General features: G+C 56.9%; 6 protein-coding genes across 6 annotated transcripts; 3 read left to right on the plus strand and 3 right to left on the minus strand.

The window, feature by feature from the left end:
- Positions 1-369: 369 nt before the first annotated feature.
- On the minus strand, positions 370-1659 carry ERG26 (erg26, C-3 sterol dehydrogenase; the record flags this gene model as incomplete). Its single annotated transcript, XM_028634741.1, has 2 exons — positions 370-1011; positions 1120-1659. The coding sequence occupies 2 exons, from the start codon at positions 1657-1659 to the stop codon at positions 370-372; spliced, it is 1182 nt and encodes a 393-aa protein (XP_028492590.1).
- A 1057-nt stretch (positions 1660-2716) lies between these two features.
- D7B24_000486 (uncharacterized protein) lies at positions 2717-4102 on the plus strand (the record flags this gene model as incomplete). The annotated part of the gene is made up of 1 exon (XM_028634742.1): positions 2717-4102. The coding sequence occupies one exon, from the start codon at positions 2717-2719 to the stop codon at positions 4100-4102; it is 1386 nt and encodes a 461-aa protein (XP_028492591.1).
- A 456-nt stretch (positions 4103-4558) lies between these two features.
- On the minus strand, positions 4559-5640 carry D7B24_000487 (uncharacterized protein; the record flags this gene model as incomplete). Its single annotated transcript, XM_028634743.1, has 3 exons — positions 4559-4663; positions 4723-5055; positions 5158-5640. 3 exons carry the CDS (start codon positions 5638-5640, stop codon positions 4559-4561), a joined length of 921 nt encoding a protein of 306 aa, XP_028492592.1.
- A 1108-nt stretch (positions 5641-6748) lies between these two features.
- On the plus strand, positions 6749-7177 carry D7B24_000488 (uncharacterized protein; the record flags this gene model as incomplete). Its single annotated transcript, XM_028634744.1, has 1 exon — positions 6749-7177. The coding sequence occupies one exon, from the start codon at positions 6749-6751 to the stop codon at positions 7175-7177; it is 429 nt and encodes a 142-aa protein (XP_028492593.1).
- A 2034-nt stretch (positions 7178-9211) lies between these two features.
- PRE4 (Proteasome subunit beta type-7) lies at positions 9212-10120 on the plus strand (the record flags this gene model as incomplete). Its single annotated transcript, XM_028634745.1, has 2 exons — positions 9212-9241; positions 9320-10120. 2 exons carry the CDS (start codon positions 9212-9214, stop codon positions 10118-10120), a joined length of 831 nt encoding a protein of 276 aa, XP_028492594.1.
- A 589-nt stretch (positions 10121-10709) lies between these two features.
- On the minus strand, positions 10710-13359 carry GFA1 (glutamine--fructose-6-phosphate transaminase (isomerizing); the record flags this gene model as incomplete). The annotated part of the gene is made up of 5 exons (XM_028634746.1): positions 10710-10930; positions 10986-12559; positions 12709-12940; positions 13096-13166; positions 13355-13359. The coding sequence occupies 5 exons, from the start codon at positions 13357-13359 to the stop codon at positions 10710-10712; spliced, it is 2103 nt and encodes a 700-aa protein (XP_028492595.1).
- Between the last annotated feature and the right edge of the window lie 959 nt (positions 13360-14318).

Here is a 14318-nt window from a genome sequence, read left to right on the forward strand (position 1 = left end):
CTTTTAACTACAAAGGACAGCACGTAGCCGCTGCCTAGGCATTTTTTTGCAATCGAAACGGATGGCCAACCGCTTTGCTGCCATGTTTTTAACACTTGCATGTTTGACTCCTCCTCGAGCTCTCTACGAATGCAAAGGAAAAAGAATCGTTATGAGTCGTTATGAGTTGATTATGTAGTACTGTCCCATATCTCGTCGAAGGGGGTATAACAACGTAGACATGGCACTCTTCCAGCCGAGCCACTCTTCCTGCCATCCCCTGGGCAGGTTCCTTTCTCAAGCCCCCTCCCTACTTTTTTTTTCTCTCTACATACAACCCTTCTCTTGACATTCACGTTGCCTCTACTCTCGCTCTTGCACATGCCCTCCTCATACGACCTTCTCGATGAGGCCTGCGGCTTCTTGGTCGAGGAACCACCTGACGCCCCTCTTGATGCCGTCGTCGAGGCTCACAATGGGCCGGTAGCCGAGCACGCGCTTGGCCTTGGTAATGTTGTAATAGCGCGTCATGCAGCTGAAGACGCAGCGCTGGCGCGTAAAGGTGGGCGTCTTGCCGAGGATGTGGAAGACGACCTCGGAGGCGAAGCCCAGGACGAGGCCGAGCTCGCGCGGGATGGCCCAGACGTGGCTCGTGCCCTTGTCGCTGCCGGCGGCGCGCCAGATGGCGCGCGTAAAGTCCCAGAAGTAGATGGGCGCGTCGTTGGTGACGATGAAGGCCTCGCCGTCGACGCGCTCGTGGTCGAGGGGCACGGTCGGGGCGCGGGCGGAGACGAGGAGCAGGCGGGCGGCGAGGAGGTGGGCGTGGGCGATGTTGGCGACGTGGGTAAAGTCGAAGAGGTTGTCGCCGTCGCCGATCTGGAAGCCGGTGCGGTTCTGGCGGTGGATGCGGATCATCTGGTGCGTCACCATGGTGTCGCCCTCGCCAAAGATGCCGGCGGGCCGGATGGCGGTCGTCAGGAGCTTGGAGTCTTCTTGGCGGTTGGCGGCGAGCACGAGCTGTTCGGCTTCGGCCTGCGGGTTTGAGTGGGTCAGTCAGACTGTTGCGCCTCTTTTTGATCCGTTGCAGTAGGAGAACTCGGGCAAAAAGGGAGGAAGCGGAAAGGGGGAAAGGATGCTGACCTTGGTCTCCGTGTAGTACTCGGTCTGGGCCTCGCCGCGGATCAGGGGCCAGCGCTCGTCGGCGTTGATCAGATCACTCTTGTTGTCGCTGATGACGCTGGCGGAGCTGGTGTAGACGAGGGCGGTGACGCCGGTCTGCTGGCAGGCGCGGATGACGGCGGCGGTGCCGTCCACGTTGACCTTCTTGAAGAGGTCGTTGGCGACGGCGGCGGCGGCGTGGGGAGCGGGACTGGCCGTGTGGATGACGACGTCGGGCTTGACATCCTCGAAGATGGAGAGCAGGCGGTCGGCGTCCGAGATGTCGGCCTCGTGGTAGGCGACGCGGTCGGCGTCGGGACGGCGGTTGCGTTGGCACTTGAGGTCGATGACGGAGACGGCTGAGGCGCTCCAAAGAGGCTCGTCGAGGATCTGGTTAACGACGTGGTGGCCGAGGAAGCCATTGCCTCCAATCACGAGAACACGGCCGAGATCACGGGCCTGCTGCTGCTGGGCGGCGGGCGCAGCGGCCGCTTTCGAGGGAACAGTCTTCTTCTCGGACATTGTGACTGCTTGTGGAAGGGGTGAGAGAGAGAGAGAGAGGTATTGGGAGAAAGGGGCGTGGGCGTGGGGATCGGGGGGCAGAGGGCGCAGAGAAGTCGTCGTTGGCCTGGCGAGATCTGCGAATCTGGGGTTGTCAGCACGTTGCTCTCGGGGCGAGATAGCACTGGGAGCACCAACAGGGGGTAAGTACAGGTACTTCAGGGTGCACGCGAAACGGCCGGCGACAGAGGGTAGCTGTACAGCAATCTCCCCTCGTCTGGCACCCCCTCTGGCACCCCCTCTGGCACCCCACCAGCAGCGGGGATGCTCGGTGAAGGTTACAGGGGCTCATTGCCTATTCTTCGCCTCGAGGCGGTCCAATTGGGGAGTTTGGGGCAAAACTACGGGCGGCCTTGGGATGGCCCCAATGCCACCAATGGATGTCGAATGCCAAGTGGAAGGCAGCGCTGCTTGGGTGCTCGTACTTTGTCAGTGGTTGCTTTGTATTTCTTTTCTTTTCTTTTCCCGAGTTCATCAACATGTTCACCGATGCTCCGGGACGCAGAGCAGCACCTTGAGGGACCCTTTCCAGACAATGTTCTGCAGTGCAGGCGCCCGATTCTCCAGAGGAGCCAGCCCGATGCATCTTCCCAGCTGTGGGAACGAGCGACCCGCTACACCTCCCTGGTCTTAGGAACCTTACCTACCTACCTTACCTACCTACCTGAGGTACGTAAGGTACTTACCTACCTACCTGAGGTACGTAAGGTACCTAGGTACAAAGGCAACGAACACACACTGACCTGAGGTACTGCTTCTGCGCCTCGGCATGTACGTACCTTGTCAGTGCCACGGCGGCGGCGAGGGGTCACCTGGACGACTTCACACAATATTGACTCTGCTGCCTGTCATATTCCCATCCCGAACCTTGCGTGCCCATTGATTACCCACGCTTCGTCTGCATGCGGCCTTTTGGGCGCCTGCTCCGGTCATTTTTCAACAACTATCCTGCTCACTTCTTGGCTATGCGCGCTTCCTTCACGCCGCATCGGCGCCATCTTCAGACGCCTGCGTGACCATGGCCCAAGCTGCCACGACGGCGACGGACGACAATGTCGAGATCCTGGTCCACGTCGCGGCGCCAGCCATGAGCAAGGACGACGCCACGTACAGAGCGCTAGCAAATGCGTATCTCGCCTTTCATGCGGCGTCTTGTACATCCTTACCTGCGTGCACCTCGCAGCATGCGCCACAGGGTCCAACGACACCAGAGCCGCCGTCCTCGAAGACGCACGAACCGTTCGGCCCCTCCTTTGAATCCGCAGAGCTGTCGTTTGAAGGAGCATGGGATAATGCCGACTCCCCTCGGCTCGCAGCTTTGCCACATAGCCAGCCTTACCAATCGTCACACCCAACGAGCGCCCCGTCGCACAGATCGCCGCCAGGCGACGATGCCGAGATGACGGATGCCGAGGACTCGTGGATCGCGCCGCCGAGTACCGTCCCAGACTCGATGCCCTGGAACGACCTTCGACTGCCAGAGCTCTCCTCTCCCAGCCGGACAATGGAACACTTTCTCGGTCTGCTGGAAGACTGCTCAGCACTCGACGACTCATCTCTCGACGATTCGGTCATGGGAACGAGTCCCATCCGACGTGGGGGGGAAACCGCACCGCAGATCAACAATGAGAGCAAGAGCGTCGGAGCCGCTGTGCCTCCGGTCGTGCGGCATGACCTGACCGGTCCTGTTTCCAGGGCTGAGGAGAATGGAGGCGATGATAGTATCATCGAAGAGACAATCCTCGAAGACACGACTGTCGAAGACACCCCCATGCCCCGCCTAAAGCGAAATCGCCCCCATCATTCGCGCGCTGGTTCCGATCCTCTCCCAAGCAAGCACGCAAGACTGCCCTCTTCAGATCATCTGGCGCGAAGCTCGAGCGACACGGGGCCCGCGTCCCCCAGTCCACAGACCCCTGCCTATCCCTTGACGCTGCGCAACCCATCCGACTCAACCTTCATCTCGCTGCTCGAGATCGAAGCCCCGGCTCCCAAGACGTCCGCGGCATCCCTCTCGCCAGACGATCTGATCACCCCCAACATGCACCTCCTCATGCGCTCCTTTGGCCTCCCCCGGCGCCTCGACTCGGTCACCCGCCATCGTGCCCTCAAGCCGTTCGAGCGCGGGTACTGGCTCCTGGACTGCGCCGGCTGGGAACCGGGCCTCGCTCATCGGGCTTGGGGCTTCCTGTACAACTACATCACGGACGGATTCGCCGGCTGGGGCAGTCGTTGCGTGCGGGAGGCGGGGTGGCAATGGATCCGGTTCTGGAGCTTCGGCCATGTTGCCAATCACGTCTATCTCCTGCTCCACGTTGCTACCGAACGGGCGATCAAATCGGAGGAGATTGCTTGGGTTGACGGTGCTGGCGATGTCGTCCTGGTCACTAAGGGGCATGCATAGCTGGGTGCTTGTCTCGATTATCGGTGTTTAGTTGGTGGTTCGTTTGTTGGGATGGCGTCAGGTTTTGCATAGCGACGGGGGTTCTTGGATCATTCGCAGACAGCATCAATGGGTTGGCATGAGTCGGTGGTCGGTTTTTGGCTACATTTTCCGTTTTGGAGACGATGCAGGCGATGGACACATATCTCCGAAGAGTAATCCGTGAGATCTCAAAGTATAGTGTCCCGAGGCTGGTATCGATGGTGCTACAGTGAAGATGAATTCGCCCGCCCACCACAAACAAGAAGGGGAAACCATTCCTGCACATCAAGACAAGCATAAGTACCACGCCGCTGCCGGCCTATCTTCCAGAGATCTACACACGGAGTACCGCAAAACCGGTCAAGTCGGTAACAAAAAACGGGTCTTTACATCGTTCGCAATACACTACTACTCCAGACAGCATTATACAGTCACTCAAGCAGAGGGCGAGGCGGACTTCCTCTTGACCTCCTTGTTGAGCACGCTCGAGACCTCCCTGGCGTAGCGCTCAAAGTCGGCCGTCGCGAGATCCTCGTACACCTATACATGGTCAGTGACGCTTTCAAAAAGACTGTCGAGAAGAAATTGGCTAGGCCTACCTGTCGCTGCTCCTCGCTCAGCTGCTTGTACTCCTCGGCAATGGTGCGCGTGGCCTCGGTGACGCTGCCGCTAAAGTCGCCGCTCGCCCAGCGCGCCTTGAAGAAGAGGTTGTAGACGGTCGTGGGCCGCTTGGGCAGGCGCTCGTCGCGGATGGGGAAGCGGTGCGTGACGCCCTTGCCCTTGTTCACCTTGCGACGCAGCACGTTGCGCGCATTGTTGGCGGCGACAATCTCGGCGGGCGTGTGGCTCTCGACCCAGGCCTTGTAGGCGGCGTTGTTGGCGACCTTGTTCTTCTCGGCGAGGTCCTTGAGGCGCTGGTCTGACATCAGTCTCTATACACACACATACACACACACGCAAAGTACGCCTGCCAGCGCGTCGCCTCAAGAGAGAAACAAACATATGGCAGCGGGAGGGGCCAGGGGCTTGCTTACCTCAGTCTCGGCAGCGTCCAAAAGTCTGTACTCCTCGGCCAGCTGCTTCGAGCGCTCGCCGAGGCTGGCCTCGCCAGACTTGATGTTCTGGGTCGTGAAGAGGGTCCAGACCGTCTCGGGCAGCTTCTTCGGCTCCTTGAGGAGAGCAATCTTCTTCAGTTCGCGGACCTCCTGCGCGAGCTTCACCTCGGGCGCGACCTCCTTCTTGGCCTTCTTGACCTTCTTCGGCTTGGGCTTGGCGGCGCCCTTCTTCTTCTTCGGTGCCGCCTCCTTCGTTGCCGACTTGGTGGTCTTCTTCGCCTTCTTCACGGGCTTCTCTGCGCCTTCGTCGGCCTTGTTCGCGGGCAGGCGGGCCCAGTGTGTCGTCGTGAAGGTGCGGGCGGGGATGCGGGAGGCAATTGGGGCTGCACGGCAGAGGGTGCTGCTGGGCGCGGCGCGGATGGCCAGGCGCTGGATGGCGACGCGACCGATGGCGGTCAACATGGTTGGCGAGGCTGGATTGGAATGGGAGGAGCTGTAATGATCACGTCGGAGGAGGGCCGGCAGGTTGTCGAAGTACGCAGAGCTGGGGGGAGAGGCAGAGTGCGGATATGAAACCGGTAGTCGTCGTGGTGGTCGTGTGGTGCATGACAGGAATGTGTTGATAGGTTCACGCAGGTGTGGAAACATGTTTACCTACCTACCTTAACCTACCTACCTAGGTACCTTGCCTTACTGGCCCAGGCACCGAGGGCGCTACCTCCTCCCTACCTGCTAGGTACCTTACTCCCTACTTGCGTTAGTGGCCCCCCCTGACGAGAGCGCATTCTCCAATGGGCTGCACGCACAGACCGCTGTGAGAAGATGACCACCTCCTTTTGGGACCCTTTCGTTATGCATCAGTCACAAGTCGACATGAGTGAGCCCACCATTGGATATATCTCCAATGTTCTGGGGATGATTATGGAGGGGAACACGGCGCAGATCTTGAGCATGAAAGTAGGTGAAGGGTATGTTCTGTCGGTGAGATCAAGGTCAAGCTGCCGTCTGGATCCGTGTACAGGTCAATCAAGTGGATGATACGTACCTATCCTGACGAACACAGGGCAGGCACAGTGACCATCCTTTGTTGCCCAACGATTCCCAGAGCTGTGCCCCCCCTCTTCACAACCCCGAACGAGATCGTAAAAAAGTTGAGGCTGCGCTGCGTGATACATTTCAGGCAGCAAAAAGACAAATCAGGCCCCGACCATTCGACCTGTCAAATTCAGCGGAGGTAAAGTGTCTTGCATTGTCTGTAAATGCGCTGAATCCCCAGGGGGTATGGTATGCTTGGTACAGAGCCCTCTGCAACCCTCTCAAGTGCGACCATCATAGGAGCTGTGTCACTGCTTGGAGACGAACAAGTGTTTGGGTGGGACAAAAAGAAATTGAACAGCGCCAGAACATCAATGTCATTGCGCGGTGACAGTGTGCTCATTTCAAATCGTTTAAAGGTCGGCCTGCGTAGGCCACCATCGACAGCTCCAGCATATCACACCACACCAGCAGAGAGTCTAGGATACTATAGCACGACCCTCATCCCAGACCTCACTCTGATTGATTCCCAAGGATGGCTGAAGGACAGAGTTGGCGGCCAATATCGTTACCCGTATATCTAGTGGAGAGTATCGGCGCGCCGAACAACCACCATGCCATCTTCGTCCTAACGAACAAGAAAGATGGATCTGGCTACAAATTCCATGTCAAAGGAAGCATCCAGCTCGGTATGCTGTACGAGGCCGCAGAGCATCACAGACCGGAGGACTCGCCCGAATACCTGGGCAAGTCGTGTCTTGGGTGGGTGGATGTGATCGACTACCCTCGCGTCAACGACATCTGCACCAATGTACCGCCACCGAGGAAGCAGTTTCATGGAGCCAAGAGGTTGTACCCGAAGGAGCCCCTGAGACGCTGCCAGGAATGGGTCAAGGAGGCGACTCAAGCGTTGGAGAGCAATGGAGTTTTACACAGATCAAGCCCCATCGTTGAAGCTCCTTGAGATATCCCGACAATCCCCCGTTGAGAAGCATCAGGCTAGGATATAGGGTTCCGATCTCTACCACGGTAATGGTAGTGGAATCTTCAATGAGTAACTCAAGCACAGTGCTCTTCTACGCCGCTCAGGAGAGAAACTAGAGGGGAGGCCAATCAGAGGCAGAACGTAGAGGAAGTGACCGAACTCACCATCAGACCGATGCCTAAGATAAAAACGGGAGAGAAAATGAGGAAAAGCGTCTTTCTTAGTTATTTGTTCTGAATCCGTTGCTTTCCATTACTTGTAGAATCAACAAAACTGGCGTCATGGAGAATTTCTTTTGCGCCCCTTCTGCTATAGCCGAGGCGGAATCGGCCCCTCGAGATGCTGGACTCCAGATCTCCAAACTTCCCGTGATGTTCGACCCGCATACTTGACTTGTGATCTCACAAGGAAATGTATTGACAGCCTTCGTACACGACAAATACAACGGTCTGAGCCCACCTGGTAAGGGTGTACGATGACGTTGCATTGTGAACAAGCAACTAAGCCAAACGTGCCACTGCTCTATCCTGCTCCCACTCAACACGAATGCACTGTTTTGTCTCTTTCATCTTCGTCTTGACCAAAGGTTCCAGTGCTCTTGTTTACTCTATGGATAGCAGATCTCGCCCTACCCTGTAGGTCCCATTCTCTTTAGGTCCGAAGTAGATCGGAGCCAGACGCCTCTAGAAGAGAGCATTAGACGCACAGCTCCTCTGAAAAGTGAAGTTGACCATCCAGGATTTAGTATCCTGGCTTTCCTGTATTCGCTGCGTAAGCTTCTCAGCCTTCCCATCTTCAGCCCCCAAAGACATGCTCGCTATATCCTTAGTGATCCCAGACCCAGTCAACTGCCCCTCATCGTCTTTGAGAATGCGGAGGAAGGTCTGCAGACACTACCCGTAGACCTACGTCTACCTATGGTAGCCGCTATCCCACTCATCTGGCTCTCCTAAAGAGCAGCCACTAGGGCGGATCAAAGTTAAATTGAGCTGCTTAGGCGACTTTACAATCTATAACCGCAAAAGCTCGGAGGTCTTGACTGACCAAGGTAAGGACCTTCCAGTGACAGGTCCATAGTGCTAAATATGTGGCAAGATAGGTCGCATGGGCAGCCACGTAACGCATTGTGGCCACTCCATACCTTACATTCTCCTCAGGAAGCCATACACTGCCTACTTTGATAGAGTGGTCTTGACTATAGCGAAGCCAGGGAGGCCTACCTGCCCTTCCATTGGACTTGAAGGGCCGCCGATGAGCTCTCCTTGTACTCCAAGCGATAGAAGACGCAAGACCTCGCCCGACTTATACTTCAAGATGCTGTTTATAGGTCTGTTGGACGGTGGCTTCCCACTCCGCAAAAACCTCATCGCTCTTCTCTGAAGCGAAGTCACCTTTAAATAGAGTACGAATTGACATTGCGAGAAGGCTGCTGTGAAGGTGTTGTTGAACGTCGCAGGGCGGAGCAATGCACCAGCCATGATTCAGAGCAAGTGTCGCACACTGGGTGGAAGATGTTCACGAGCAGTGACCAACTGTCCACAGATGATGGACTGTTGTTATATACCACAATGCCTCTCCAACTAGGTGTTCGTGTACGACCGTCAGCGAAGTGAATAGGTTATCTGTGGGGGCATGAAGTTGGGCTCTGTCAAGGGGTTGATCGCAACGAGTATGGGCGGTATGAGTACTAGCTCATTGAGAACCGAAGCTTCCCATTGGGTGTTGCACCTACCTGGCCACAAGGCAGGTATGTGCACACACCCTGTCTGATCCCCATCCTCAGGCTGCCAATCGGTACGTACTCCGCCTAGCTGGCCAGAGGCACCAACGAGACGCGAAGCTCTACAATGGACTGGGCTGGAGCTCAACCTCACTGCCGACCTACATCACGATCAATCCATCATCGCAACCTGCACACCATCGCAACCATCGACCACCGCCCAACCCACCACACCTTCCCCCGGTTGATCCCATCTAAACGACGAGCCAGTCTGTTCCCCGCACATACACATCATGGATCACCGTCCGCAAGCTTGGGGCCGTGTACGTCTTGCTCCTCCTCTGCCAACCATCCCGGCGACACCTCAAGTCCATGTAATTTACTGACGCTCCCCTCTCCAGCCCAGAGATGACGTCTACGGCGCCTACGATGCCTCTCACATGAACCCCAATGGCCCCAACCAGGCCACTCAGTCGCCCATTGTCACGGGCACCTCCGTCATCGCCATCAAGTACAGCGAGGGCGTCGTCATCGCCGCCGACAACCTTGCGTCCTACGGCTCTCTCGCCCGCTTCACCAATGTCAAGCGACTGCGGACCTTTGCCGAGTCGACTGTCATCGGCTTCGGCGGCGACGTCTCCGACATGCAGTACCTCGACCGCCACCTCACCTCGCTCGCCATCGATGAGTCCTACGGCAGCCCCGCCATCACCGCCTCGGCTGACACGCTCGACGGCGATGCCGACAAGGCCCGCCCCCGCCTCAACGCCGCCAACCTGCACAAGTACCTCGCCAAGCTCTTCTACGCCCGCCGCACCAAGTTCGACCCCCTCTGGAACCACGTGCTCGTCGCCGGCGTCGACGACGACGACAAGCCCTTCCTCGCCGCCGCCGACCTCCTCGGCACCACCTTCTCCGCCCCGTCCCTCGCCACCGGCTTCGGCAGCATGCTCGCTCAGCCCATCATGCGCCGGAGCGCCCCCGACGAGGAGTCCGCCGCCAAGCTCACCCGCCAGCAGGCCGAGGACGTCATCAAGGAGTGCATGAAGGTCCTCTACTACCGCGACGCCCGCTCCCTCGACTCGTACAGCATCGCCGTCGTCACCAAGGACGGTGTTGAGCTCAAGGAGGACGAGAAGCTGGAGAAGCAGAGCTGGGCTTTTGCCGAAAAGATCAGGGGCTATGGCACGCAGACGGTGTAGAGGGGCGACATGGCGCAAGACGAGATCAAGTTGATGTACCGAGTCCAGAGAGGCCGGACCGGCGTTGTACCACTAGACGGAATTCAATGAAATGGTTGCACGATGAATGACTTGGCTACCTGGCAGAATACTGTGTGTGACTGAACCGTGTCTGAAACACGACGTGATCCGCCTCCGTGGCTTGGCCCGCCGTTCAGCGTTGCCCTGGTCTTGTTTGTCGAATGGGCCGTTGTTAGGAGGCTGCGACGAAACATCATTGTTTATGACAAAGGCACCAATCACATACACACCGACTATGACGAACAAACGTGTCTCTAAAAAACATCAATTCGCTATACTCAATCGACCATATCCTTTCGTGACGTTCCTTTCCTGTAGTACATGCTGAACATGGCCAGCATTCGCGCCGCCTGACATTACCTCCCATCGAAGGAACTCATCCAAACGTGAGAGAAATAAGGGCCGGCCCTTCCCCCGTAATCCCATATTTTACGTCCTCCAACTCCAATTTGGCTGAAGCGACAGGCAGAGAAAAAAATCATGAATCGCAGCAAATGTATCGCGACGATGCTACCTCACATTGCTCTGCTTACTCGACAGTGACCGACTTGGCCAGGTTGCGAGGGAAATCGACGTTGAGACCCTCACCGACGGCGAGCCAGTAGGCAATCAGCTGGAGGGGAATGACGTTCAGAATACCCTGCAGGGCATCGACGGTCTTGGGGATCTCAATCTTCTGAGCCTGGCTGGCACTGAACTCCTCGTCGTTGGGGTTGCAAATGACGATGGGCTTGCCGCTGCGAGCAACGACTAGTGCACAAGTTAGCTGACAGTCTCAAACGGAGGGTAACGGAAGTATACATACCCTGCTGGTAGGCGTTGAGAGACTTGGTGAAGATCTCATCACGGGTAAGAATCATGATGATGGGAAGGTTCTCGTCGACTAGAGCCAGCACACCGTGCTTCAGCTCACCAGACATGACAGCCTCGCAGTGAAGGTAGGAGATTTCCTTGATCTTCAGCGCACCCTCGAGAGCAGTGGAAAACTGGCTGCCACGGCCCAACAGGAGAAGCGACTTCTGGTTCTTGAATGTCTTGGCACAGAGCTCCTTAATGGCCTGGTCCTGGGTAAGGATGTCCTTGATCTGGTCGCTGATGTGGGAGAGACCCTCGATAATCTCCTCACGACGCTTCTGCTTGGAGGCACGGTCTTCGCTGAGAGACAGCGCGAACATGACCATGGCGATGAATTGCGAGGTGTAGGCCTTAGTAGAAGCAACACCGATCTCGGGGCCGGCATTAACGTGCACACCGCAGTGGGTGAGGAGGGAGATGGAGGAGCCAACGACGTTGACAATACCGACGGTCAGAGCACCGCGCTCGAGGCAGTAGCGCAGGGCCATGAGCGAGTCAGCCGTCTCGCCAGACTGGGAGACGAAGACGCAAGTGTCGTCACGGAAGACGGGGGCCTGTCTGTCAAGGAAGTCGGAGGCCAGCTCAACGGCAATCGGGATCTCAGCAAGCTCTTCGAAGATACCACGGACAGCCATGCAAGAGTGGTAGCTGGTGCCGCAAGCAATGAAGATGATGCGACGGCAGCGGCGGATGGTCGAGATGTACGAGCGCAGGCCACCAAGAGTGACAGTCTTGTTAGCAACATCGAGACGACCACGCATAGTGTTGACCACGGACTCGGGCTGCTCGAAGATCTCCTTCTGCATGAAGTGGTCGAACTTGCCCTTCATGATCTCCTGGAGCTCAAGCTCGAGGGTCTGAATAGTACGGACGTTGGAGCTGCCGTCAGCCTTCTTGAGGCGGTGGATGTTCAGCGAGCCCTCGTGGATGTGGGCAATGTCGTCATCCTCAAGGTACATGACCTTCTTGGTGTGCTCAACAATAGCGGAAGGGTCTGAAGAGAGGAAGAACTCGGTCGGCATGGGCATGCCATCGTCGGTCATGAAAGCACGTGACTGAGAACGGTGCAGCAGGGACTTGTCAGGGGCAGCCAGCAGAGAAGTAGGGTTAAGCAGGTCGTTCTGCTTCTTGAGGGCGACATTCTGGGAAGCCTCCTCGGCGGGGAGGGCGGTGTTTTCGTCGGAGTACTCAACATCGACAAAATCGACCTTCATGCGGCGCTGAGTCTTGACGCCGATAACGAGAGGAGAACCCTTGCGAGCGGCAACAACCTCATGGGGGTAGTGAACGGACTTGATCAGCAGACCGTAAGCACCCTCAAGCTCGGAGATGACAGCCTTGGTGAGATCGGTGAAGCCGACGTTAGGGTGCTGGTCGTACAGGTACTTCGCCAGCTTGGCGATGCACTCGGTGTCTGTCTCGGTCTCGAACTTGAAGCCCTTGCTGCTGAGTAGCGTCCTCAGCTCCTTGTAGTTGGTGATGATACCATTGTGGACGACGGTGAACTCCCAAGTGGGGTCGGATCTGCAGCGGGAAGGCAAAAGTCAGCTTGATGTGTGGGTGGAATGGCAATGGCCCTAGTCATTGGGGCGACGCATGGCTTGAGCCGCGCGCGGGCTTTTACTCGGTCGAGCTCGGATCGCAGCTCGAATCAAATTCAGGTGCAGACGTACCGGTGGGGGTGGCAGTTCAGGCGAGAAGGAGGGCCGTGGGTAGCCCATCGGGTGTGGGCAATACCAGCGTGAGAGTCGAAGATCTGGGTCAGGTCGGGCTTGGACTCCTCAATGAGCTGCTTGAGCTTAGCGACCTTGCCAACCTCCTTGTAGGCGAAGACCTCGTTCTTCTTGTCGCCATCGACGGCTAGACCGGCTGAATCATAGCCACGGTACTCAAGGCGAGAAAGACCTGAAAGCGAAGAGTGCGTTAGCATGAAATGGCGGGGCCAGTGTGATGTGTGTTGCCGAGGAGACTAGGAGGCGGGGACAGGGGGAGCACAGCAGTTGTAAAGCCGTGCTAGGCTTTTCAGATTGCTTCGTCTCAGCATGTCAGGAGCTGCTTACCGTTGATCAAAGTGTCTACGATGAACTTGCGGTCCTTCTCCACCAGGTAGTTGACGTAACCGAAAATGCCACTGTTGGAAACGTATCGCAGTCAGCTTCTGGTGGTCAAGACAGCCCAATGGATTCCCATCCGCAGAGCTTCCCCCGGCGAAATTCCAGCACCCAGGCCGTACAGTGACAACCTGGACGCCCAAAGGTCCCGGCAGCCGCTCCGAAACTCTGTAATAGTGCAAGAAAGCGAGGCAAAGCTGGTACATACCACATGTTGACAGAGACTGAAGAGGTACTGTGGGAAAGATAGTAGGGGAAAGAGAGACGCAAGAGTCGCTGATCAGTGCCGGAACGAGGGTGGAGTTCTGTAGGCAAGCGGTTCGGGTATCAAGGAGGAGAATCGGCGTCTGGAGAGGGGTAGAGCAGGTGGAATAGCGAGAGCAGGAGAAGACGAGAGGAGAGAAAGAAGAGATCAATGGAGGGGGAATAGGAGGGAGCTGGGAGAGCTTTATGTGGCCAAGGTCTCAGATGGACTAGGGGAGTAGCGTCTCGAGCTGCTTGGTGGGTGTTGGGTGTTTCTCTGAGGCAGTGACGAGTGGGCAAGGTACGACAAGGCAGTGGAGGGGCAGGGGGGGCCACCTTCTCAGAACCGCGCATGGGCGCGCAGGCGTGGCTGCCAGGGTTGCTGAGTCTCCGGTAGGCGGCTGCCAGGTTGCTCCTGCGACTCGCAACCCAAGTGGAGGCGGTACTCAGGTACCTCCAGCATCCATCATCTTGACCATTTCACCTTGGTCCATCGGAGCGGTGTGGTCTGCGCACTTCAAAGCTGCCACTCAAGGCATCTGTCTTGTTCACGGGCAAAACCAACAGACCTGGCGCGGGACAAAAGACGGGTGCAAGGACCAAGCCCACACAATCCGATGGTGGGGGTAATAAACACATGGCCAGGACCCTCAATTCTGTCAACACTGAGACGCATGGGAATGCCCATTTACCAGCCTCTAACAGCAACATCAGTCTCACTTCATGTTTCGGTTTTCTTTCACATGCGATCAGGTCAGCAAGCAAGTACTGAGATCTAGATTCATGAAGTCACATCAAGGAGAAACATCTTTCAGAATCCGGAAGTCCACCCATGAGCTGGTGTGAGACGGTCTGCATTTCTTGCCCGTTTTCTACCCGTTTGCAGACATCCAACAAAACTAGCTGAACCACCATTCAACCCCTCGTTT

This window comes from Verticillium nonalfalfae (genome assembly GCF_003724135.2).
Source record: "Verticillium nonalfalfae strain VnAa140/NRRL 66861 chromosome Unknown scaffold_105, whole genome shotgun sequence".
NCBI lineage: Eukaryota > Fungi > Ascomycota > Sordariomycetes > Glomerellales > Plectosphaerellaceae > Verticillium > Verticillium nonalfalfae.